At 41.5% G+C, this 25,556-nt stretch overlaps 2 protein-coding genes across 3 annotated transcripts in view; both read right to left on the minus strand.

Annotated features, from left to right (window-relative positions):
* The window catches only part of RAVER2 (ribonucleoprotein, PTB binding 2), a 43,325-nt gene extending 40,465 nt beyond the window's left edge, over nucleotides 1–2,860 (minus strand). The window contains exon 1 of the mRNA XM_080603380.1: nucleotides 2,814–2,860. Coding sequence (XP_080459506.1) covers nucleotides 2,814–2,845 — 32 coding nt within the window. The 5' untranslated portion in view covers nucleotides 2,846–2,860. The remainder of the gene's footprint in view (nucleotides 1–2,813) is intronic.
* Nucleotides 2,861–4,535: 1,675 nt separating this feature from the next.
* Nucleotides 4,536–25,556, minus strand: part of CACHD1 (cache domain containing 1) — a 102,760-nt gene continuing 81,739 nt past the window's right edge. The window contains exons 14-27 of one of the 2 annotated variants that reach the window (XM_080603368.1): nucleotides 23,214–23,356; nucleotides 22,403–22,584; nucleotides 20,569–20,679; nucleotides 16,939–17,061; nucleotides 14,845–14,944; nucleotides 14,606–14,722; nucleotides 13,205–13,365; nucleotides 12,764–12,850; nucleotides 12,440–12,556; nucleotides 11,318–11,469; nucleotides 10,929–11,090; nucleotides 9,878–9,955; nucleotides 8,853–8,954; nucleotides 4,536–6,208 (exon numbers count right to left, since the gene is read on the minus strand). In XM_080603368.1, coding sequence (XP_080459494.1) covers nucleotides 5,970–6,208; nucleotides 8,853–8,954; nucleotides 9,878–9,955; nucleotides 10,929–11,090; nucleotides 11,318–11,469; nucleotides 12,440–12,556; nucleotides 12,764–12,850; nucleotides 13,205–13,365; nucleotides 14,606–14,722; nucleotides 14,845–14,944; nucleotides 16,939–17,061; nucleotides 20,569–20,679; nucleotides 22,403–22,584; nucleotides 23,214–23,356 — 1,874 coding nt within the window. In that variant the 3' untranslated portion in view covers nucleotides 4,536–5,969. Of the gene's footprint in view, nucleotides 6,209–8,852; nucleotides 8,955–9,877; nucleotides 9,986–10,928; nucleotides 11,091–11,317; nucleotides 11,470–12,439; nucleotides 12,557–12,763; nucleotides 12,851–13,204; nucleotides 13,366–14,605; nucleotides 14,723–14,844; nucleotides 14,945–16,938; nucleotides 17,062–20,568; nucleotides 20,680–22,402; nucleotides 22,585–23,213; nucleotides 23,357–25,556 lie in introns of those variants that run through there. The other variant, XM_080603369.1, reaches the window with a different exon arrangement.

Below are 25,556 nucleotides of genomic sequence, written 5' to 3' on the forward strand. Positions count from 1 at the left end.
TGCGTGTGATTTACATACAGTATACCAAGAGAACTGATATCTGAAGCAAATTAAATGTTGAAAACTGTCAGAAAGTTGGAAAACTGAAAATAAGTATACTAAAACTATCTGACCAAGGTCCCGGTTTCCTGCTGTTCTCAGTGCCAACCTATCTCAGTGCCTGATTTTTTATTACCTCTAGGTGTGGCAGAAGAGTTTTAAAATTAGTAAAACCACCGATGTTGACCAAACTGGAAATATTTAGCAGTCTAATCTAAGGCCAGCCCATTGTTCAACGGGTGTGATGCTGCCTGCACTTAAAGAGCAGAGCCTGCCAGTTTTATAAGAGCTTTTGTACGGCACAGCGATACCTCTTTCTTCACATTTTTTCATGCAGACATACCGCTTGTAAAAAGAGCTGGCTTGATGGTCTTGGAGACTGAGGTTACTCACTTTAGTGGCGGAGCAGCTGTTGTACTCATGCCCTCACACTTCGCTGCCAGGTGCAGGGTGCGGTAGAAAGGCTCCTGGACTATGCTTTTTGGCCAACAGTTTCCCTTCCTCGCTATCATTATTTTTGTTCCATTAGTGGTAATAACAGTGGAGAGCAGTTCTTCAGGCAGTGCTCCAAGAAGCTGGTGGTTTTGCCAGTGTCAACTATAAAAACATAAAATAAAAACAAAACAAAACATAATGGTAACTGCCGGCTCCCAACTTCTGAGAGCAGCGCCATTTACTGCTACCACTGATGAAGCCAGCCCAGGAATAAAAAGTTAATTTTTTTCCACAGAACTTAGATGAGGCCATTACAATTTGTCTTTGAGCTGAAGGTAAAAGTTCCAGACCTTATGAATATTCAGCCTGACACCAAATTTGTACTTGTCCGCTCAGGCTGTCAGTATTGCTAACTGCTATCAACTGTCACTTTCTGATGGGCATAAAATTGCCTTGGTTAAAACAGAGTAGATCTTATCATTTGAAGGAAACTCTTCCTTTTGTACTTGGGATGCTTTTTTCCCCCTGAATATACTACTGGATCAACTAGTCACTGAAAAATCTCAGTTGAAGTTTGCAGAAGAGGTAGAAGAGGTTTACCCTGTGCCTGGTGCAGGCCTGCTATGCAAAGTCAGTAAGTCACTTTGGGAAACTGCTGTTCACATCGTGCTGGATATGCTCTAAATTCCTGCTAATTCAGGCTCCTTTGAGTTCCCAGGCAGAGGTTTTGTGTACCCCAGCCTCAAAAAGCACCATCCGAAGCAGGCAGTGTAAATCGTGCAGGGGCAGGGAAGCATCAGGCTCTTCTACTGGCAGCAATTCTGCGCAAGCACTGGCCAACATACCAGTTATGTTTGGCACTTTGCTAACGAGGCAGGGTTTGGAGGACTTCACTCTTGGACTTAAGTGTCTGAATTCCACTGTAGCCTTGGCTTCAGGAACACAAAACCTTCTGGGCCAAGGTCCTTCCGTGACTCAGTTCAGAGCACATCAAGGAAACAAAATCATTATGTCCCATCACAGAGACACTCTGCAAATAAGTAGTATGAAGTACTCTGACGTTTCTATTATTTTTTCATAGTTAGGATCAATGGCAAAGGGGACATTGTACAGAAAAACAACCCAACAGTTACTGAATTAACTGCTGTAGGGATTAATATTCCAAACATCACTGAATGACAAAAGAGTTGAAAACTCAGTGCAGGCTCCTTTGAAAATCCCAGCCATAGCTGGGATTCTTTTTTTGGAAAACAAATGAAATTGGTATGTAAGAGCTCCAAATGCTGCAAACTAATCTTTATACTTGCACACAGCCTTTTGGATTACCTGCACTCTCTTAACTTGACCCAGGACTTTCGCACCCTATTTTCTCCTCTCCTCCCTATTTGGTGCCAGCTGTGCAATAAATTTCTACTCTGACAAATATACTTTCCCTCCTCATCACCATTTCTGGGTTACTTTACAGAATAAAGTCTTCGAAAGCTAGAGATCTCATTTTGACCAGTTATAGTCATAACTGCTGCCCATGTGAACATCTGATGAATTCTTGCCTGTCCTCTCTCATTGCAAAGGGCAAGGGTAAAGATAATACTTCATGGTGTAAGTGGCCTTATAAAGTGTTCATGAGCCAAATGTAACATACTCTTCTTTCCAAATCACATTTTTATCAAGGCAATAATGTAAACAAATTAAAAAAAGAGTCTCAATTCATTTAGAAGCAGCGTATTCTGAACACGTGAACAGCTTCCATCTCTATGCAGGCTAGCTGGTTTTGTGGATGGATGACCTGCTAGTTACGTATAGGAAAAGTCAATACACTTCAGTGCTCCCAGACTGAAAGCATTAAGTCTATTTATCTCTACTGAATGCAAACCAAAGGCAAAACTCATTGTAATCTCGGAAAAAAAAACATTCAAAATAACTTCCTGGAAGAATGAAAGAAAACATACAGGAAAATAAGGCAATTAAGTTTCAGAAATGAAACAAGTAACAAACTGATGGCCATGATATCTACCAGTTATAGGTAAGGAAGATACAGGATACAAATCCATGTCAGGCAAATAACTGCTCATTTTGTTCCTCAGTCAACACAATAAAATAATTATGGGGAAGGAAGGCCGTGGCAGCAACGCCTGCAATAAAACTGGTAGTGCTATCATGCAGCTTCTTAGAAACCTTGACTACGTCAACGAACAGCAGCGTCTTTATCAACATTAAATGTATTCCTGCCGTAACAAGGTTAGCTGTCAGCATTTGAATTTGTGATCTGACACACCTCTAGATGTGTATTTTTTCCTTAATTATTCCTCAATAGCAACAGCTTCATCTCTTCTCATTACCTCAAGCGTAAGCAAGGCTGTCCAGACCCCATGAATCAGGAACAGTTTGTATGTCCTAGAACAAAAGCGATGAAACAACGATGAGATGTGGCTCATAAAAAAAATAAAGGTAAAATAAAAAGCAAGATAAAGGCAAAGGGCTTTTGATGGCTTGGACTTTTTGATAGCTGTTCAAAGAGCAACGTTACATAACACTTAGATATATTTCTGGCAGGGCTGCAGAGAGCACTGCACACACTTTTATACCCAGCACATAATTCTAACACCACCACCAAAATCTCTCCACTGAAACAGTATTTTAGTCAAGGAAGTAATTAATTTGGGTTTGCTTGTATTTTAAGAAAGGTATTTTGACCTATTGTCTTCTACACTTTATGTACTTATTTTCATATTACTTTCTAACATTTTGAACTACTGTGATTTCTCACACTTGAAAAAAAAAAAAGTACAGAATATGCCCATGTGGCTGGGTATGGACATTGCAAGGTTAATAATGCATTCAATACAATCTGGAGAACACTCTTGTTTAATTAGAGAGGGACTCAATGATTTGTTTTGCACTACAAACATGCTCCATAACTTACCTGGTATAAATTAAGACTGGCATCAGAGCAGGCAGACAAGTGCAGATCTAGCCAGAGGTGCACTTTTCTTTATTTTTTGTTAATATTGTATTACATGCAAGGGAACAATTCTAATGTTGCTTGCCCTAAAAAAATTATGACTGGGGAGCAAATACTTAATTTCAAGAACTTGAGCAGCACAGTGAGATTCCTTCACATGTAGATGGACAAGATAAAATTTAAATTCTGTTTTACAAGTCGGTAACTTCCAGGGACACTGTCACGTAGCAACAACTTTTGGCTGAAAGCCCTCTTCTGTTACATTCACAGATTCAAGCAAATAAAGTCCTGGCTAGAACTTCAAATTTCATCTACCTCTAAACTTTAATGCAATCACCTTCATGAGTGCTGCAGGACTAGGACACATCAACAAAGCATCTTGCTTGGTGTTTTACACAAACTCCTATTAAACTTACATATAGTTCAACAGTTTCCACACTGAAAGCTATTTTCCCGTCATGCTTACAAATTTTGCCTCTTGGCTGTGCATGTTTTTGTTTGGTCAAGCAGTGACATTAAGATAATTCATTTTCTTTTAAAGTCAAACCTGAAAAAACAACCAGTTTGTGCAGTGCCCAACAGCCAGTGTCATTTTGGATTCAAAATTAGAGATTCTAGCAAGTTGGGTCTACAGATTGAACCATAAACTGTTACAGGACATCAGATTCAGCCCTTCGAAAACATAAAACGGTGCTTAATAGATTTGTACAGCTGTCTCATCAGCAAAAAAACCCAACCAAATGAAACAAAAAAAAACACGCAACCCCCTCTTACACAAAACACAACAGAATGACAAATCCAATGCAACTGACTTTTCAGTAACGCACATGAAAAAATAAACATTTAGCTTCGGTGAGCCTACAGAGTCACTCACCACTTCAAAATTGTTCACTTCCCAAACAATAACCAACAGGCTACAAAAAGAAAAAAAACTTTAAATCACACATCAATACAGTCATTTATATGTAAAGCTTAGATCTTTCAAGATAGCTGATAAAACCAAGAGGAACCTGATCAAATGCTTCGTTCCTGCTACAGCACCCATTCAGCAAGAAAATTGAGACCGAATAATTTCAATCTAGCCAGTTATCCACAGAACTATACGTTATATACAGTTTATTTCACTAGAGATTTTAAATTTATACATAGTATAAAGGGGTATCCTGATATCACACATATAGTTATTTTACCGTAATGTTTAAGAACCATTTTTTTTTACATAATACAGTATTAAGTACCATATTAATTAAAACAAGTGATTTAAAAAAACTACATATAAATGGATGTTTATCATATGCACAGTGCAAGAATGTTTTTATATCACTGTAATCACAAAATGTGAATCTAAAGTACAACACTGTGATTTAAAACTAATTTATAATTATGATGCCCTGTGTTGTAGACAGATTGATTAATCTTTGTTTGAATTACCAAGCAATGTTAAATTCCAGACAAACAGCAGCAGCTTATAATTATGATTTCAAAAAGATACCTTCCACAGTAACCCAAGTTGTACAAAACACTGGTTTATCCCTACTTCTGATCCTGACAGTTTCCTAAAGAAACACAAAAATGGCACAGATTTCATTTGGAATTCTCCAGTAACCAATGCTAAATAAACCCTTTATTACTTCCAAAAAGGAAACCTTTAAGGATGACCAAAGAGGTTAAGATGGAGAGATTTATGGGCAGAATTCTCAGAATTTTAGTAACAAAGTACAGGATTTCTCCTCTGCAAATAGGAAGAAAATACTGTAATGTAAATCCGGTTGTAAAATTAACAGAAAACAATTGTGGAGAAGAAAGCATTCATAATGTAAACACGTCAGAGACTACTTCTTCATTTTCTCTTTTGCAGAGTGGGGCAGTGGATGAATATCAGCTAATAAGAAACAGACGTCTTCCTCAGAAGAACCACTTCACCATCAGAGAATATATGTGGTAGTTGTTGAAAATTGCTAACATGTTTTCTCCTCTCCCTCCCCCCAAAGTTTCAAGTTCAATAAATAGTAGAAAAATAATCCTTTACTTAAAAATCTTGAGATGCATTGTCCCAGGTTCCATACAGCAATTGTCTGAGCAACAAACTTTCGACAAGCAAAAAAACTGCAGAGAACCCGACAGGCTTTTCCCCCGCCCTCTCTGTCTGGCACCTTTTTAGTCTTCAGCTGCAGAGTTTTCTGCTCTTCCAGTTAAGGAAACCAAATCATCTCTGGCTCTTTTAAGCTCTCTCTTCTCTTGGCTCAGCATAACAGGGCTTCCAAAGCTTCAGCTGCTGTATAAACTTGCATCCCTGTTTTTGGAGGTCTAATGTGCCTCCTGCTCCATTTTATTAAATGTTATGGCAGGTCCATTCATCAAGCACATTTCCCTTCCAGTTCTGAGCCAACCTTACATTTATAAAAATGTAAAGCTTTATGCCTAACAATTTACTCAGGAAGTTAGCTAAATTGTTCCTGGTAAAAAGCACAGAACGAAGCTGCCCAGTGCTGCATGGATCGTTGTTCACAAGTTTTCTTTCTTTTGTTGTTCATTAGCATTCTGCATCCACAGTGTGTACCGTGACTGCGGCCTGTAAATGGTGGCTGTGGTGAAGAGTTGGGTGGTGCAGCCGGTAGTGGTGAAACTTGTGGCTCAACAGGGCAGCTGTTTGAGGTGGGGTATCCAGGTCTAAGTCTTCATCATGGTTTCCAACATCAACACCAGCTGACAACGGATCGTTGTTGCATGGAGGATTTTCACTGTCTTCCTGAGGACTCATAGTGCTGTAGCCTGGAACATAAAACAGCAGGGATGAGAATTAAAAGCAGACTAAAAGGTCAACATCCACAGTGCTGACTGCCACGTCCTGCATGGAATCAGGCACAGCTGGTGCTTTATACAGAATAAAAAAGTAGCTGCCTCAATTAAAAGAAAACAACGCAAAAACCCACCTTCTCCTGTAATTACAAAATGCATCCCTTTTCCTGTCACGTTTGGAACCTAGCGCCTGTACAACACCTAGCAGCAAGACCACTTGTGCATTCAACAGTTTGTTATGGTAGAATTGCTAGCACTGAATTTAAAACCAAAACATAGTAGAAGGATTTTTTGGGTGTGGGGTGGGGATGGTATCTTTTAAGATATTACTTGGATTTTACAAACTGAAAAGAAGTAAGTGGACTCTACTACCACTACCTCTGTTACTATCAAACTGCAACTTTCCTAGTAAGGAAAAGCACTGAAAGTAGCAAAACTTACTCAGATCATCTCTTCATATTACATTTAATCACAACATTGTATTTTTAAAAGTGAGAGAACACTTGTCACCTATTAGTGGTCTATTTGCAAACACCAAACATATGTTTTCAATGCTGGTGATCTTTCCACACAGTTGAAGAAATCTACTGAATCCACATGGAAGTGTTTCACGCAGTCCCATTAAGCCAAATAGTTCTGACTCTTCCAGATAAGCATGCACACACAGCATAATTGACTTGAGGCTCTTCCTTGGCTAAAATAACCTGCTACCAAAGTCTGAGAAGTTAAAACAAAAACAAACCAGACCAGCCAGATCATGTTTGTGAGTAACGAGGCAGGGCTTTCACAGGGTTATCCTAGGGAAATTACGTCGCTAGAGAGTTAACTAACAGCTAGCTGTTGCAAGACAAGATTGTGCTTTCTCAGTGAGAAAGCCATCTTGTAACAGGTCCCTTGGACCTGCCCCTTTCTTTTGAAGCAGGTGCTAGTTGCTATGAGGTTTGGACTTACCACTAAAACCAGCTGTTACCACTCAAAACCAATTTGCAGTGTTCCCAACAAAAACACCTCAGTATTTCTAAATGCAGAAACGCAAACAGAAGTTTTCTTCTTTGAAGATCTTGCTTTAATTAGAACAATAATCCTTCTGAGAAAACTTTGGCTAAGAGCTGAACAACTCCTAGTGCTTCTGAGCATGTCAAGTTTTCAGCTTGAGACACCTAGAAGCAGCGTGTTAAGAAATATCAGGCTAAGTAGCCAAAGTTGGTTCTCACTTCAATGAGTCACCATCCCTGGAGGTGGTCTTCAAGAGACATGTAGATTTAGAACTTAGTAGCATGGTTTGGTGGTAGACTTTAGCACTAGGTTAAAGGTTGGATGATCTTAGAGGTCTTTTCCAACCTGAACAATTCTACGATTCCATGGTCTGAGTCATGGCTTCTAGTTGGCAGAGAAGAACTGGGGGAGAAGACTGGGCAGAAGATTTCAGCCTCTGCAGATTACAGAGACTGAAAACAGAAGTGCACATTCCAGAGACAGGTAGACAGTAACCCTGCTAACCCTCACATGTTAACGAGGGAAGACGGCAAGGATTTGCTGGACTACAAGAAATGGAGCAAAAGGAGCATTAGTCTAGCAAATCTGTCTCAGTGCAGGTAATCAGACCCCAAATCCCGGATAATGCGTCCTAGACCAAGACTGTCTCTCAGACATCTGTTCATTCACACTGCACGGTTTTGGCACTGAGATTTCCTGTCCATCAGTAATTCCATTAGTGCAACCACTGTCTTAAAATTGAACAGGTCTTCCAGACAATTGACACCCACTATGGCAGGCTGTTGTCTGTAGCAGACTGCCCTAACTGCCCTTCTCTTAAACTCTGTTAAGCTCTCCTCATGAGTTAACAGCACAACACCTTCTAACTGCTTTTAAGACTTAAGTAGCCTCAGGGCATGAGAGATGTATTAAAATTCTCTGAACCTAAACAGTACGTATGGGCCTGTGTGTGGAACAACCACACAAGGCTGAACACCCTTCTAACTGCTACCCGTGTACACAGTTAATATTGGTATTTGCCTAACAGTGACATAAGGTGATGATCAATGGTGATGATATTGACTGAATGGCAACAGAAAGGCTAAGGAGGCACCGGAGTCACTGACCTCTAATCCATGCTTTTTTTTACCCTAACAAATGCAGGCATCCAGCACGTTGCTGGAATTTTATGAAAGACATGCATGTCCCATCAAAGACAAAAAGCAGCAGAGATGCTGACTTGATTGCAAGGGATTTGTTTCTCTCACTGAGTAGGAGAGGTTTATTATCTCTACTGAACATCTAGATTGTTAGAGTTGGCAGTGGAAAACCAGTGTGGTAAATGTAGCAACATTTCTGTTAGTCTGAATTCTGGTCACCCAGTGAAGCTAGCAGAACCCAAGGATCAGACAGGGAGAGCACAGCATTTAGTTGCTCTTACACGACTGCTCTGACAAAAACAGCTCCTTCGCTGGACAGTGTCATTTGATGAAGGGTGTCAAAACTGTTTAACTGTGAAGCAATAACGTGCAAGGGTTTTTTTTTTTCTTTTTTTTTTTGGCATCCTTATCTGCAACATGCTAGACATCTGAATAACCACAATCATTAACCTGTAATTAGGATGGTGATTTTAAGGTATTACCGTGGTCACTCTCTGTTCCCGATCGACCCCAGTATCGGCGTCTGCGTTCCGGGCTGTGGGCGTGCCGCTCTATTACCGCTGCGATGAACCGAGTGTTACTGACTGGGGGAGAAAAAGAAACGGAACTGACTTTTATGAGAGTGCTTTTACTGAATTTTATCAGTGGGACAAATCAGGCACAGTGAAACAGGCTTTCTGCAAACTAATTCTACCCAAATACTACTATTAAGACTAAATTAAGACTGTCAAGTGACAGAGGACTGGAAGTAAAGAGATGGTATCTAAATGTGGGATAGGTCAAGATCCAAATTGATCCACCTCATCAACTTGAAAGAATTAACAGTATTAACTTATCCACGCTAAAGGAAGGACTTGGAAAAACAGTAGATGCAAGCCATGAAGCTCAGGTATGCTTCTTTTTCCAATCTGTAAGTGTTGACAGAGTTTCAAATCTTAGGTACTGTTTTGGTGTGGGATCAGAGGCAGGGATCTGGTCTGAATCTGGAGCTCTCCCAAAATTCAGGTACACCTGTGACATTTTACAATACAGCAGCATTACATTCAAAGTGCCACTTTTACTGACAAAGAAGAACGAGCACCCCAAATTCAATGCAAGTCAGATTTACTGACACATTTGTTGAAGGTACATGCCAGACTTGGCCTCTCCTTGCCAAGGCTGAACAAAGGTAGCAGCTTTGCATACCTTTTGCATATTGTCACAATTGTAATTTCTAAACTGCAGCTCAGCTGCTGTTGGAAATGGTCATGATGGGGGGGGGGGGGGGGCAAAAGAGAAAAACTTCCTCCACACAGTTGAGATTATAGTCTTTTAAAAATAAAAAATGCAATTTTTCAGCACGAGGCTGTAAGTACTCTGGAAGTTACAACTGAAGTTAAAACACTGTCCAGTCATTTTGTACGGCTAATCAGCATGGAGTTTCCTTTTTAAAAAAATCTAGCTTATTAAGAAAACAAATAGTTCATTTACTTTAATATTTTTGACAGAGAATTGATTTGGTACTTACTGATTCCTCTGTCTTCATGGCTGTCATCGTCTCTCTCGTCCCTATCATTTTCCAGGTTCGACATACGCACTGACATTTCTACACACCATTACAAACAGAAAAATGCAACTGTTAAGAGAAAAATTTTGGATCAACTTACTAATGGCTGTTACCCTGGTATTATAGTGGAATCACTTTGTATTACTGCCTGAAGAGATGCAGCTTGGTGTGCTCTGTTTCCAAGATGGATGGGGCATAGGGATACCACGAAAATGATACACGCCACATCCCTGAACGGAACAGGCTTTATAGAAAGAGAACTGATTCAAAATGCAGACAGGGTGATCAAACATACAGGTGACTAGCACCAATCACACTTTCCCCTCTGTAACCTTCTAACCACCATCACTCCTCAACAACATTTTCTCCCAAATACAGTTTTGTCTCTCAGACTTCAGTGCTTCTGTCACAAAAATATCCTCTCATCTCAAGTTTATAAGGGCTCTGTGACTCCAGAAAAGCTTCCGTGCCCTGCCCAGGCAGCCACAGTAGAAAGGATTTTGCTCTGTTTTGCCTCTTTGATGTCTGTGATCAAGAACATCACGTGGAACAGAAGCAGGGATACAAGTAAAACAACAAACATGTCCCAGACAGCCCAAGCAGAAGGGGTGTGAAAACTGTAATACTCCCAAAATCATCACTCCGGTGCAGAAATAAACAGAGATGACCAGCATGCTATGACAAGGCCCCCAAAGCCGTGAACTTGGGCTTATCATTTTAGCTCTGGAAAAATCATAACTTCAGCTTCCTGATAGGAAATGCTTTTGAGTTTTTCGGGCAGACTTTCCTCTGGAGGCAGCAGGTTGGACTACACCCAGAAGAGGGCAGCAATACACAAGCGCCCTGGACGTGACCTTTTACAGAGGCTGGCAAGAGAGAAATAAAATGGTGTGAAGCACTGAGGGGAGGAAAAAAAAAAAAAGTTTTTTTTCTGCATGCGTTTTTGTTGTTGTTGTTGTTTTCAGCTTTTAATTCCCATAACTACTACTTCTCTCAACAGTTATCAGCTCACCCTGTGCAGCCAAAGGTGACATGTGCTGGTGACTCCTCCGATGTATCTGGTGGCGATAGGCGTATACTGCTAGGACAAGCACCATAATGCAGCCCATAATGCCTCCAGCCACTGGCCCGACTGGTGCACTTTTTATCATGTTCAGAGTGATGACCTCATCTCCTAAATCAAAACGCACAAAACATAGGGGGAAAAAAAACGTAAGTGCTCTGCAGAAAGGTTTAAATCAACATCTCTAATGACTAGAGATGGAATCGGGTGATCTTTAAGGTCCCTTCCAACCCAAACCGTTCTGTGATTCTATTAATTTGAAGCATGCTCCGACATTGAAAGCTTAATGCTATCGAATGAAAAGAGTTAATGTAGCGACTGTTCAGAAAGACAGTTACCTATCGCGCCCAGGTCATCCACATACGGGCTCTTGGCTCCCACAATGCCACCAAAGCATTCCTTCTGCGGGGCACAATAGGACTTATCCAGATGAGTCTTCCCATCACTGTCTACCATACACCACTCACAGTCCAAGACACCAAAGCAATCCCTGAAAATTAGGAACAAAAGAAAACAACATTTACTGCCAAGTCCAGAACTTTTCATTTGACACAGCTCAGCCTATTTTAGAATGATGAGACAAAGGGAGGCCAAAGTCATCTGCAAACTCTCACATTATGTAACATATGGCCACAAAAACTCCTCACTAAAATGGTCAGTTAGAACAAGGTAAGTCATACAGGGGAGCTGTACCTTGAGCTTCCAAGCCTGTTTGATTTGTGTTTTTTTTTCTCCCTCCCTTGCATTGAGCAAAGGGAGAACTTCCTATTTGTAACTCCTCCAATAAGACACTTCTCAGCATAGTGAAGTCTGACTACAGCTCCACCCCTTTTCTGCAATCCTTTGGAAGAGAGAAGAAAGGATTTGGAAAAGTCTGGTCAGAGCATGATGTGTTCTAGCAATCTCAGTTCCCTAGAGACCACTCAAAACTGGCCAAAACTAAATAAGCCCTCAAGCATCTCCACAAAATGCCAAGAGTAGAAGAGAGACACAGGAAGCTGACAGGCAGCTAACATTGCTAGCATGTTCCAAAGTCACCACTGTTAATGTATTGTCTCCTTTCTGTGAACACTTCAGTCCACATATTCCTCCAGAAGGCAGACAAACATAGCAGTACTATCTGTTTTACTAAAAAGAAGAATTTGTCCTTTCAACAGCAAATGTTGTACTTGCACAACCCTCGGTTCTTCATAGAGTCATGAAGTGTGACTGGAAAGCCATTTGTTTGTTATTAATGGTGTTATGTGACTCAGACAGAAATAGCGAGGTCTTGTGTTCCTGCACTACAACATAATGTCATCACTGGTGTTTGCTATAATATCTCATTCTGGTATCATATTTCCCTTTTTTCTTTTTTCTTCCTTCAAACCGTGTAAGGAGGAGCTATTTTCACTTAAAGGAATAATATTAATTATTTCAAGAACACCATGTATCTTCAGAAAGGGAGAACTGCACTTTACCCGCTCTCTGTCCTCTGATTGCACTGAGTGTTAATGCACTGCGGGAGAGCATCCTGGAGGCTTGGATCGATCGCTGTGAAAGTCATTGGCTCCTGATGTACTTCACAACTAGGATTCCTATATTGGGGCAAAAAGTAAAGCCTTGTAACATAAGAAGCGGTCAAGTACCAATCCATGAAAAACATCATTTTACCTACTACATTGTCGTTTGTTTAAATATACTAAAAAGTACTGTATATTCTCTCCCGTACCACCTGCTAGTTGCATGAACAAACGCTCATTTTTGTTAACTTCTGTCCCATGAGACAGGACATTCGTCCTCACCTGCTTTCGGCGTTGGTGAGGTTGCCAGTACACTCGTTTACCTCCAGAGGGCACTCGCACGGGCATTCGCATTCGTTCTGCTCCATTCTTCAGAGGCAGAAAACAAAAACAACGCATCAGGCGGCTCGCGAATTTTAACCCCACCGTGCAGCTGCAGAGGGACTGCTCAGCAGTGAGAAAGCTGTCCAGCATCCCTTCTCTCTTACCCCCTCTTACGACCATGGCAAGAACAAACTACTCTTAATATAGTGACACTATGGATTAAAGGAATGCTAAACCACCATGACCCCTACAAGCAGCACGAGTAAATTAACTGGTTTTCTCTTTAGTTTTGCACTGCACATTTTCGTTTAGCTTATAAAATAAACACGTTTTAAAAAACTTTTTATCAACTTTACAAAATGCCTGGACTAGCCCACTCATATCAGATCTCCAGCTGACCTGTGGCAGTTCAGACAGAGCCTGTCCACCATGCTGCAGGCACAGAAAGCAAGCGAGTCGCAGGTCTCGTTGACGATTCCCACGAAGGCATTGGTGCCTGGTATCCTTGTGAGCCTGTACTTGGAGCAGTGACTGCCATGGACAAGGTTTGTCAGATCTCCCTAGGAAAAAAAAAAAAAAAAAGCTGTGTTAATGATATACCAAGAAACCTGTTCTTTATGCAGCTGAAGATTTTCCCCCTTCCGGGGAAACACACAAAGCCAAGGGAACGAAAATGCATGGGAGAGCTGCTGTTACAAATATGAGGCTTATGAAGTTGTTCTTCAACCTGTTGAGTTTTGCACATCTTCCAAGCTGCTACTGGGTGGAAAGACTTTGATGAAGATAGAAAAAAGATGCTTAGCTTGTAAACATTATGAGATGCAGCGGCGGGGCTGAGCCTGACATCCTGCTGACAGCAGGTTACGTTTCACTCTGTGGCATTGCTCTCCCCACCCGTCCCACTGCGCCAGCTCTCCGTGACCTCCGCTACGAGGCTCAGCTCCGACGGGGAGACACCATCATGACTTGTTGAAAACTTGCTGGCACACGTACATAAAGAACCCATACACCACAGCACTGTACAGCTGCGATCTATTTGGTAGGCAGGCTAATTTCTGATTCCGATTTGCACAGCGCAATCTTAAGGTTTTGCTCTGTCCTATACAATTTCCTTTAGAGTAATACGCTCTTTGCTTTGCATTTCAAATGCTGGGCAAATGTTTAAGCCTACCTGACACAAATCAATGTATTCTGACATAACTTTCAAATATTTTTGACACTCGTTTCCCACCTTCTCATTAATAATTGAAAAGTATTATTTGAAGAGCAACTTCTCCCACAGAGCTTAACGTCTTCTGAATAATTCTGCAGTAATCTTGCAAGGGTGGATCTGTTACACTGCAGTCGGCGTTCACCACGCAGCGAGAGATGACAGCCCCTGGCTTGGACCTCGAAGCACGGCTGAGCACAAGAGGAATTCAGGTCTCCAGACTGCAGTTTGACAAGTGATAACCTGGAAATGCTCGCGCACATTGCATCGCCAAATGCATTTGCTTGCTTGCCTAGCAAACCTCTCTCGTTTTCCTGATGCTAGCCTAGACTTTGCTGACAGCAACCACAGTCGACCATCCATAATCCCTTGTGTGTCAACTGACTTCTCATGTGAGAACTATTTGTGCGGTTCAGATCACTGATTTCGTGTTTGGAGGGGGGGAACAGAGGCCAATCCACACAGAAGGCTGGCTTAGACTCATGTCTGCTGATCCTGGCAAGGCTTTGTGTTTCCACCAAAAGAAACCCAACCCAACCAATGCACATTCAAAAGCAAAATAAATAAATAAAAACAAACAACACACTTACCACTAAGCTGGTATTAAATTTATAAAACCGCTGAACTGTTCTGTCACTGAAGCTGTTGCAGAGGTTTTTCTTCACAAAGTTTGGGTGGTTAAGAATGTCATTCGCTACCAACGGCTCCTAAGTGAGAAACGCAGTATTTTATGCCTTTTAAATCAGGTACAAACAGCAACTTCTCTACAGTCCTTATCACTTCAGAAGTTAAAAAAGGGAGGAAGAGATCAAGAAAAAAGGAGCCAGACCTTGTGCGTAATATGCTGTTGCTCTACTGGCGCATGTCCTTTGGGATCGATGAGGGTTGGGTGGGCCACGAGGTACCCCCTGTCCTCCATGATAAAGCACCTGCCCGCGACAAACAAGAGCCGTCAGTCTCCCCACCCGTTCAGCTTCCTTGGGCATTACAGGAACACGGTGAAATAAAGCACGATCTTCAATTTACAGCTGGAGGAAGAGCTTTTAAGGGCTTCCGTTTATTAAAATAACAGGGCCATTAAACAAATTCACTGGAAAACAGTTTTGAAGGCTGCATCAGTATTTCCCTGAAGCTCTTAAGCCTGTTACTGCTGCTGCAAGCCTGGGCTATGGAGAACTTGAAAACTGAACTGGTTAGCAACAAAAAGGGAAACCGATCGGTGCATGGTCATGTCTGATCTGGAAAGATCCTGAACTAAAGGAAGCATACTGAACTTGAAAAGCTTTAAGAGTTCATTAATCCACCATGTTACTGATTAAACAGAGGTTTCACACTCGTTTAATGACGTCCTGCTTTAGAATTAAATCTTAACAGAGAGAGAAACGACTTTTTCGCTCGCAGCCCCCCCAACCTTTCCTCTCCCTTTGCAGCAATTCCTGTTAGTTTCCTGCGTGGTCTCAGGGAAGCGATGCCCCATCCATGCCCCCAGCCAGACAGCAGCGTGCTGCGAGGCTGGAGCCTGCCCTGCCCGCGGCAGCCCTGGGCTGCGTGTTTCCATAGCCACAGACACGGAGCTGGGAAGGCCGGGGAGCTGCGCAGAGCCGCTGCCGGCATGAGGGAGACGGGAGGAGGGCAACGCGGCTGCCCGACACTGCCCAAAGGAGTCATGAAAACATCTCGTAGTTTTTTCTTGGTTTTCTTTCATATATTTATCTTTACTCCCTCAATCTTTTGGGGTTTTGCGTTAGAAATTCATGTTGTGGATGGTGTCTTCTATTTTTTTCCTAAAAGATGTTAAAGGAAACAGGAAAACCAGCAGGCTCGTGACTACCCCAGAATGACTGCAGAGAAAAGCTTTGTAGAGATACACTTAAAAACAAACAAATGCCTGCCAAATAGTTAGAATTGATATCCCCTGATACCTGCAAGCATTTCTGCAAAGGCTGTAAGCATTAGATCCAGCTTCTACATTAGAATGGTCTAACAAAGCATTTAATGATAATGCTTGAAAATCCTGATTTAGGGAATACAGGAACAGAATAAAGTATAGAACTTCTTTACTTCTGAAGTAAAGAATAAACTGGAGGGAAAAAAAAAAAAGAATGCCAAACCAGAAATCCTGATATGCTTTTTAAACGTAATAAGATATACAAAAAACATCCAAACCAAACCAGAAAATAACTGGAAGGATGACAGAAAACCACTTCCCTTCCCAAATTCAAGATTTAAAAACAAAGAAAAAACAACAATGCCCAAACTACATTATCAAGTTACTCCAGATCCAAACTACAACCTCCCTCCCCCGTGATTCTTCAAAGACAACCAAGGGAGGAAGAACAATTAGATACACGTAGGTCAAACTAACATTAGATACTCCGGACGCAACTGGACCTTTTACAACTAGTGCTGTGCTAGGTATTTTTTAAAAATATAATGAAAGTGTATTTTAATAATCATAGTTAAAATAACTAGAGCTAATATATCATTATTAGACATGAATAATCACTGCTCACAAGAACTTGGTTGGTCAGTGTTCCAGAAGGGAGGTATCTAGAACAAACCCAAATCAAAACAAACAGAAGAAGGAGGAAGTGTGTTCATTTAATGAAAACTATCGATCTCCCCCCCCAAGATTTCAGTGAAGCCTAAATATAACAAATGGAAATCAGTTATCTTTCTTTTTTTGTACTACTGCAGACTGTTTTCTTATCTCATGATCTTAGTTTGATCTTGAGCAATAAAACGTCCACATAATCTGTATGAGAACCAGCACAAGGTTCTAGTGTGAATCAGGGAATGCGTACCAACGGTAACAGAATCCCAGAGTAAAATAGGGTGGAAGGTACCTCTGGGTCACCTGGTCAGATAAAAAACAAAACCAAAAATCTCTGAGGACAGGTGTTACCTGAAAGAAAAGGCTTACCTTATTTTGTTTCCTCCGTCTTGGTTACAAACGGGGAGCAGGTCCATGAGAACTTTGTAGAAGTACCGCAGGGTGAAGTCAATGCCCATCACAGCCACTGAATGTCCCGAAGACATCTGCGCGCTGCGAAGTGAGGAGAAAAAAGCAAAAAGGCTTTAACGGTTGTATTAATTAATATTTTAATTGCTCAGCTCCCTACTTGAACAGGGGACTGGATTCCCTGGCACGTGAACAACCAGCTCAGATCCATCCGTACATGGCTCAGATCCATGCGTACACCAGCTGCCTGCAGAGGAGCGAAGCTCCAGCACCTCTATCAGGCGCTGTTTAACGAGCACTGTGTTAAATGCCTCACGTAGGGAAACTGCATGCTATTACCAGGCCAGCTACCCCTACTAGCGGGAATTCAACACGAGTAATTCAGTGATTAACCTCACATTGTCTCCCACTTGCCTACTGAGTGCCAAGTGACATTTCAATCCCCGTAACGTAACAAATGTTCTGATCCCGTATTTTTCCCCCAGTGCAGGGCAACAATAAACCACAGGAAAAGTGCAGAACCTGAAGTCTCTGTGGATGCTTACAAGCAGAGGCAGCAAGAGCTGCTATGCATTGCAATATCTTGCCCACACTGAAAATGTGCTTGTGTTCCTATTTCTGTGCCTCAGTCCAGGAATATACACAGTTGCCTTGGCAACTGATAAATGAAAGACCACAAGGCAGTCTCAGGCTGATGTACAGAAGCATATTTCTTGCAGCTCTACAAAGGTAAAAAAGTACAACTTTTGCTCAGTCCTATCTTTTTAACTTTCCCCACCATCAGTACAGTAATTGCAAGAGCTCTCCTGGAAGAAGCACAGCCTTGACGTTTGGCTGAAACCATCTGGCTGCTGACAGCTCCAAAGAGAAGTTATATTTCAATTACGCTGTTATTTTTCCATAACTTTCTGTCCCAGAAAGTTCCCATCTTCCCCTCAGGAGACATGTCCGGATGCACATTAATTAAGGTGCAAATCCCCACTGGGAAGTTGGGCATCAGAGCAGCGAGGCCCTGGAACAAAACCCTTCTAATGAAATAACAGAGGAAAAATACCTAATATTTATTACAATTATTTTTGTAAACTGCCTATTTTGCAGCGGCCTGTAGTAGCCCGAGGCTGGACTGAATGACCAGGCAATCCCGTCACATTTCTAACAGCCACATTCTCATTGAGCTGGCACGACGAGAGTACGTTACCTCTCCTCCCTGAAGGACATAAACCATCAGCTCATCCGCAAAGGGCAGGGCGTGCTATTTTGCACATACGTAGGCCTTACACTGGTGACATAGGAGATGCATTTGACATGCTACTTAATCTACTCTTTAAAATAGTTTTATCTCTGAAGATAGGAATAAAAACGTTCAGAAGAGAAGTGAACAGCGCAGCTGGACTGTATGAAGTGGAGGCTGCTGGCAACCCCCTCTGCATATAAAACCAACTCCATTTACTGGAATGAAGTTTGTTTGCTTTTAAAGAGGCACAGTGAAGATGTAGTGAAATTTAATGTAGTCAATTCTAATTTGTAGATTTCTAGATGTAGCTTTAAAAAATGGTATTGAATTTATTTTTAGTATTATCCATCTCAGGAAGAAGGAATGGAAAAAGAGTGACAGTGAAGCAGCACAGACACATTTAACTGTCTGTGACAAGGCATCAAGCTATGAAGTTAGCCCTCTGTCCTAAGAGACAAAAAGTCATGAGGAATGCTGTAAATATTGTAGCTTCATTATTAAGTATTAATTCCTTCTGGTTTACTGATGCAAGCTGTATTAAGCAACTTCTTGCATGAATCTTCTATCCCCAGACTCCAAAAAAGAAGGAAGATACACATAAGATGGCAATGCGAGATAAACTTCAGTTCCAGACAAATTGATGTTGTTGCACAGCTGTTTCTAACAAGTCTGTGTATTAACTCCACTGATCCCCTTCCACGCCCCCCTTTTTGGGGGGGAGATTATAACTGCATGTGACTCTAAGGTCATATTTACCCAGGAATCACACTCACATCTGCCAAACTTCATTTAACTCTTCCTTAATCATGGTCTAGTAACCCACGCAACCTTTAAGTTTTTAATGCCAACTGAAACATCTCTTACTAGATAAAAATCAGAATTTGGATTAAGAGCACTTCTCGTCTTACAAAAGTGCTTATTTCCCTTGAATAAAACTCTGCAAGAGGCACCACACAGGCATCTGGCTTGATACCGCTCCTGACAAAAAAGAGGCAGATGTTGTGCGGTGGGAAGCCCCGAACAAAGCCAAGATGTGTCCGAGAACTAAAAAACCGTGTCTAAAAGATGCATCCAAGAACTAAAAAACTGAGCTTTGCTGGCTTTGTGATCTGTATCTGTTAGATAGAGCGTGCAAGTAAGCCACGTGCTCAGTGAAAACCTTGGGAGAGCCTCCATGTAAAAACCCAACGGAGTACCAATATTTCTGAATCTTGGGAGCGCTTGTAACAGAAAGCTTCAGTACCTATTCTACCAACCCAACTCCTGTAAGCATCCTAAGTCTCAGAATGAACCACAGCCTTAGGCTGGGGGCCTGGCCAGGAGAGAGGCGAAACACTGAAGGTCTGGTCCTTGAGGAACGGGTCACCTCAGCACTGAGAAGGTTTTCCCAGACAGACAGCCTCCACTTCACGGCAGCAATACTAACTGCACCGAGAATAACGGGAACACCAAGGTTCTCTTCATCAACTTTGAACAAAGAGACATTAGAATGTTCCCTTTTTCCTTTTTCAAATCACAGAAGATGTTAATTATGAAAATGTTCCCTCCCATCTGGCTGTGACGTTCCTTTAGCTATATGTGGTGCTTTAACCCCAAAGGCACAGGCTGCTGCTTTCACTCTGACTTGTTCTCTGCAGTCCTGCAAGTACAGCTCAAGGTTTACGGGCTGCTCCACAAGTTGTTCTTCCTCCTGAACAACTTGCTACAGAAATGCTAAATTTAAACAGCCCAGGCGAGGAGCTCTCTGAATTTCTGGAGCACAAACAGCTCTTTAAGGAGCAGCCTTGTGGACTCACCTCCACTGGCAGCTCAGCAGACCTGCTTTCACCTATCCCTGTCCGAACATCACCCTGGTACATATGACTTCTGTGTGTGTGTAACTTCAGGAAACTTCCAGAAATTTAGAGATTAGCTGTCTTGATGAGAAAGTAGATCATTCTATTTGACTAGTGACAGAGAGGGAACAGATCACAAACTGCCCAAGGAAGTGGTCCTTCTCCCTCTCCTAGATCTTCATCTTGTACACATGAAATTTCTCCTCATGGTCATCCAGAAGCACATTCTCACCCACCCAATCAATCTTTCATTTATGCTATTATTATTCATATATTAAATAAATAAACCAGAATATAAACTTATTCATATCCCAGGGATTCTTCACAAAGTCAATATCCTAGTTCCAGTGAATCTACCCAAGGTTAGATTACATTTCATCAAATGCACTTAAAAAACAGGCTGTTTTTCAGTTCTTGAACACACAGGAGTCACCCAGCCTGTTTCAGTCCTACCTAAAACAAATCTTTTCAGAAGATTTTCAGAGTATTCTCACTTGACACAAACCTACAAACACAATTTACCTGGAAGAATGGACTGTGTGACTGATGGTAACGACATAGCCTGCGCCTCCAACATCCAAGTAGGGACCAGTGAAGGTAATTAGTCCTGGATTAGCCACTGCATGCAAGTACCTAAGGGGAGCCAAAAGAAACATTCGCAATTAGTGAAAAACAGTTACTTTAAAAACTTTAAGGCAGTATCCTAGATTTTGCAGAAACACAGACAAGCATTGAATTCTGCACACTGTGAACAACGTGCTGCCAAATTAATGCTTCTTAATATTAACCAAGTACTTAAGCATGACGAGGACCCAGATGTAACAGAGACTAGCTCAATGAATGGTTCCTCAGTAGACACAACTGCATTTAAAAAAAATAAATCAATTTACTTGTGCATAGAATACGTGTAATGTCATTTTGGACATTTTTCTCCCACAATAACGCATGATGCGGTGTCAGCGGAGTCTCAGACTCTCAAAGGAAATACAATCAAAATCGTGACATCGCAAACAGAGGGGAAAGTACATCCTACCGGCAGAATTCACACATGAAAATCTGGAAAGATGTCAGAAAGCAGTAACAAATCACAATCTTTTAAAACTTATTGTCAATGTAAAATAATCCACAACCTTGTCAAATATCTTCCTACTGCCACAAGAAAATTTCTAAAACATTCTAACTGTTGGAAACGCTTTTATGCATGAAGAAGCTATCACCTGGCTTTTTTCTGCCCCACTGTACTAGCTTGCAAGTTTGTGCTGCTCTGTGCAAGCAGCTGAGCCAACTTGTACTTTATTACTGTTTTGCTTGCATCTTCTTCCCAAAACACTAACATTTGGCCCTATTTAAAAACAAGACACTATCTGATGCTGCATGTGGAGACTTAAAAACGTGGTTTGAGGAAATCAGTGAAGTATGAAAGCAAAAAAACAAAAACAACAACAAAAACAACCAATAATAAAAACAATAAGAAAGGCCTTTAAAATGGAAACCAGGGATTGTAAAGGTACAGTCGGCTCATTTACAACATGAATGCACCCCATTTATCTCGCTACAAAAGAAGAGCAATATTCCACTATCTTATTTGTCAGTAAAACCATAAGCAACAACAAAGAGGAAGAAAACCTAAAGAAAAGGTAATCAAGAACTACGGTAATGATCTTTCAGGGGAAAACGTGGGTCAGGAGAGCTCCAGCGTGGCGATGCCAGGAGCATTCAGAGCCCCCCCCGGACAGCTGGAGGGCCGGGAGCCAGGCTCAGCTCGTGCCTCGCAGCCTTTCATGGGCTTGCTCCGAGTCACAGTACGGCAGCACCTGGCTGGCTGCTTTCAACAAAGCGCACGTCAAAACACACTCCAGACGGCTCTCATGTCTCAGGCTCTCATTTGTAATGTATACAAATATTTTCCCAAATCAAATGCTAGTGCATAATTAATAGCTCGCAGCCAAGCCAGCGAATTCCTATTTTGAAGCAGTGAAGAACCCGCTGTACACAAACAAACAAGATGACTAAAATATTCACAACCAAAAACGGCACGAGGAGCTGAAAAGACTTCTGAGGGCTGAATTAGCTAATCCCTAAAGGGGATGCTCATTTTCTGAATATTTATATTCCCATCTGCTATAGCAGGGATATGAAACAAACGATCCTTTAAAATAAAATGGTTTGAAATTAGAACCAATAAAGGTTTTAATTAGCTGCATTTAAGCACCTTTTACCCACGATGAAAACATTTCTAGTTAAATAGTTCACAGCTGACCGTAACAAACCCAGACTATGCAATCGATACCAAATATTTTTCTTTATTGCCCTCCCAGATTATCCGAAGCTTTGATAACAGGACCCTAAAACTCACCATTGTCTCCTGGTGGGATCAAATGCTTTGTCCATGAGGGAACCGGGGTAAATTCGGAGCACCCCATTGGGGGTTGCTATGTAACGGCGCACAATATAACTGTTCAGGCTACTCATTTCCATTTGTGTCATCCATTCATCTGTGACGTGACTGGTAGCCATTACTTCATTTCTGACAGAGAACTGCAAAACAAAGGCAGACCTAGCAGGGTTCCTCTAAGACTTGCATGAAAAGATAATAAGCTGCTCGCGGGGTTTCCTAAAGCGCGATCAGAGATCATCTAAACTCAATTACTTGTTTAAAGTCTTCTCACATCAGACGGATCTGGCACATTCCGAGCAAAGGAAAAGCTTATTATAATGAAATATTGTTGTCGTTATCTCTGTGGCTTTCAGCACTTGCTTTTTTAATTCAGGTAAATAAAAATGCTGCTTTGCTCGCAGAAAGAAATAGTTTTCTCATTTATATACCTAGAAACACAAAGGTAATTTCAACTAACAATTTTCTGCAGCTTTATTTTTCCTCACATTCATTTCAATAGCTGCTTATCAACTTTTTTCCACCTCTTGGGGAAGGATGCCCTCCCCTTCCACTCTCTGCTCCTGTGGGCCTTGAGGCCCATGGCCGTCTCTCCAGGCATGGAGATACCACTCCAAACCACAATGCCACTTCAGAGCCCTGCGAGCACCAGGAAATAAATGTTTCGGGTAGTCCCCTCTGGGATGAATGTTGTACAATCCAGCAGGTCGAGTCAGAAGCCCTGGATGGGAGGAAAGCAGGGACAGAAGAGTGGCCAACACAAAGGACGTACCTTAAGGCCAGGGTTAGCAATCAGACGTGTGTTGTCGCTGAGGTACGCCGTGTAATGTTCCACCATCCGCTTTGTCTCGGGCTGGCTGAGATGTTCGTAAGGAGAAGAGAAGCTGCCCGCAGAGAGCATTACCGTAGGGCTTTCTAAAAAGAGCAAAATAGTAAAAAAAAGTTAAGGACAGTGAATTGGACGTATTGCATTGTAAATACATTCATATCAAGGGCTTCTGATGTTGGTGTCCTATCTGAGGATATATGGAAGGAATTACACCAGCGTGCTCTTTACTCCAGTTTGCTCCTCCACTCTCCCACACGTCAGTAGGAAAAGTACACAGCTTTTGGGGGTAATGAATGGACTGTGAGTGCGGTGAGGAAATGCGAAGCTCTCCACCCAAAGCAGGACACTTATGAGCACAGCTTGTCTCCCTAGGCCCTGTCAAAACTCACTTTGCACAAACATTTCTACAGTGCTGGATACAGTTTTTGATAAAGTACCGATCTCACAGTCATCTAGGCACAGCTCTGGCCCATTGGGCTATGCTGCTTCCAGGATGTAGACAACATATTCTTTGCTTCTGGCAATAGTCTTAATTGAAGAGAAAAAAAAAGTTAATACCAGCTCACTGCATTGGATCTGCTATGCTGCTACCCATACACCTGAAAGGAGATCTTAATGAAAACAAAGAAATGGCTAAATGGGATTTTGGCCATTCAGGACAGTGTAAAGGTGTACAGCAAGGGAAGCCAATACTGGGAAAACAGGCTGGCAGCAGTGGAGTAATTTAATGTCTTACCGTAACATGAATAGAGTTGTGAAGTTTAAAAAAAAAAAAGCAGATATTGAAAAAAGGGAAGCCACTGAAGAGTCAGAGATGGAAACGCTCAAAAGGAAACAGAGGAGTAGTGCAACAGCTGGAGGAACCCAACAGTTGTCCTGCATTTACTCAGCGCTACGAAAGCATGGCCCAATGTCAACTATCTGCTTTCGTAAACCCCAAAATGCCACATAAAACAGGCTAAGAATGGAGAGAATGATGCAGCGTCATATGGCAAGTCATATGAAATGCTAAGGGACTTCAACTCTCACACAAGGCAGTGGAGAACATAAATCACAACACAAACTCCCAATTCTGAAGCCAGCTCTCGACCCAACAGACCACGCTAAACGCTCACAAACTACCTTTCTTGTTTCAAACACAGAAGTGACAAAATTAATCCATTTACTCTGATCTCTGTGTGTTATTTGGTAGACTTTAGTGCCCTTGTTCTCAAAGTCTAAACAATTTCTGAATTGTTGGTTTTTGAAAAAAACTACAGGAGTTGGTTTCCCTTAAGAAAAAAAGATTTTGCGATAAGAAGAAATTATTTCTCCATGTTAAGGCTGGCTATGGCAGAGGAAGACACAAGAGGAGCCTTCAGTTCTAGACAATGAACAATCAGAGAATTACAAATACAGAGGAGGGAGCTTACTGATAAATATATAGCTGGCAGGGCTGATTGTCAGAACAGACCAGCAAGTAATTTTTCATTGTACATAACTGCAATACCAGACACCTTTTTCTTTTTGAAAGAAAAATCATGATGATGGTACAGGGCTGAAGGTTGAGAACAACATCTTTTCTGAATATTTGACCCATGTAACCCAATTCTCAGTGTGCAATGGTCTCCAGAAGAAAATATTAGCTGGAGTAAGTGAAGCGATCTGCTTTTATTCACATTCCTCTAAAACACATCAGTGTACATCCAGCAACCATATGTACTGCAGTCATAACTTATGAACTTCTATTATAGTCCTTCATCTGCTTCCCAGACCAAATATTCTGATATGACTACATTTTGCTTTGCATGAGGTTTTTCCACTTGTCAGCTTAGTACTGTGGTTTTTGGATGTTCTCCATTTATATCTTGTCTTTCTGGATAGAAGACAATCAAGACTAGGCACCACATTAAAGAAAGAAAGAAAAAAAACCACTATTTTAAACAATTGACAGTGATTTCTATAGGTTTGTCAAATTCCTCCATTACTCCTCCAGTCTAATCTCACTTCACTGTTTGTGGCACTGCATTATTGCTAAGAAAACATCACTACTGTCTCTCTAATCCATCATAAGACCTTAAAACCTACAAACAAAAACAGTTAATGCAGAACTTCTTATAAAATAGCACAGATTTTAGCAAAAACACCACGATTAAGATTTAAATGTAAATGTTAGCAATTTATATAGATATATAAAAGGTATATGTTCTTAGGATGTATTTTGTGCCAACAAACTGCTTTACAGCCAAGAGAACAGCAGTTAGTTTTAAGCTTGGTGCGACATCTTTCACTCTCCCCACTCCACTT

The sequence above is a fragment of the Anser brachyrhynchus genome (assembly GCF_964034855.1).
Source record: "Anser brachyrhynchus genome assembly, chromosome: 8".
NCBI classification, from domain to species: Eukaryota; Metazoa; Chordata; class Aves; order Anseriformes; family Anatidae; genus Anser; species Anser brachyrhynchus.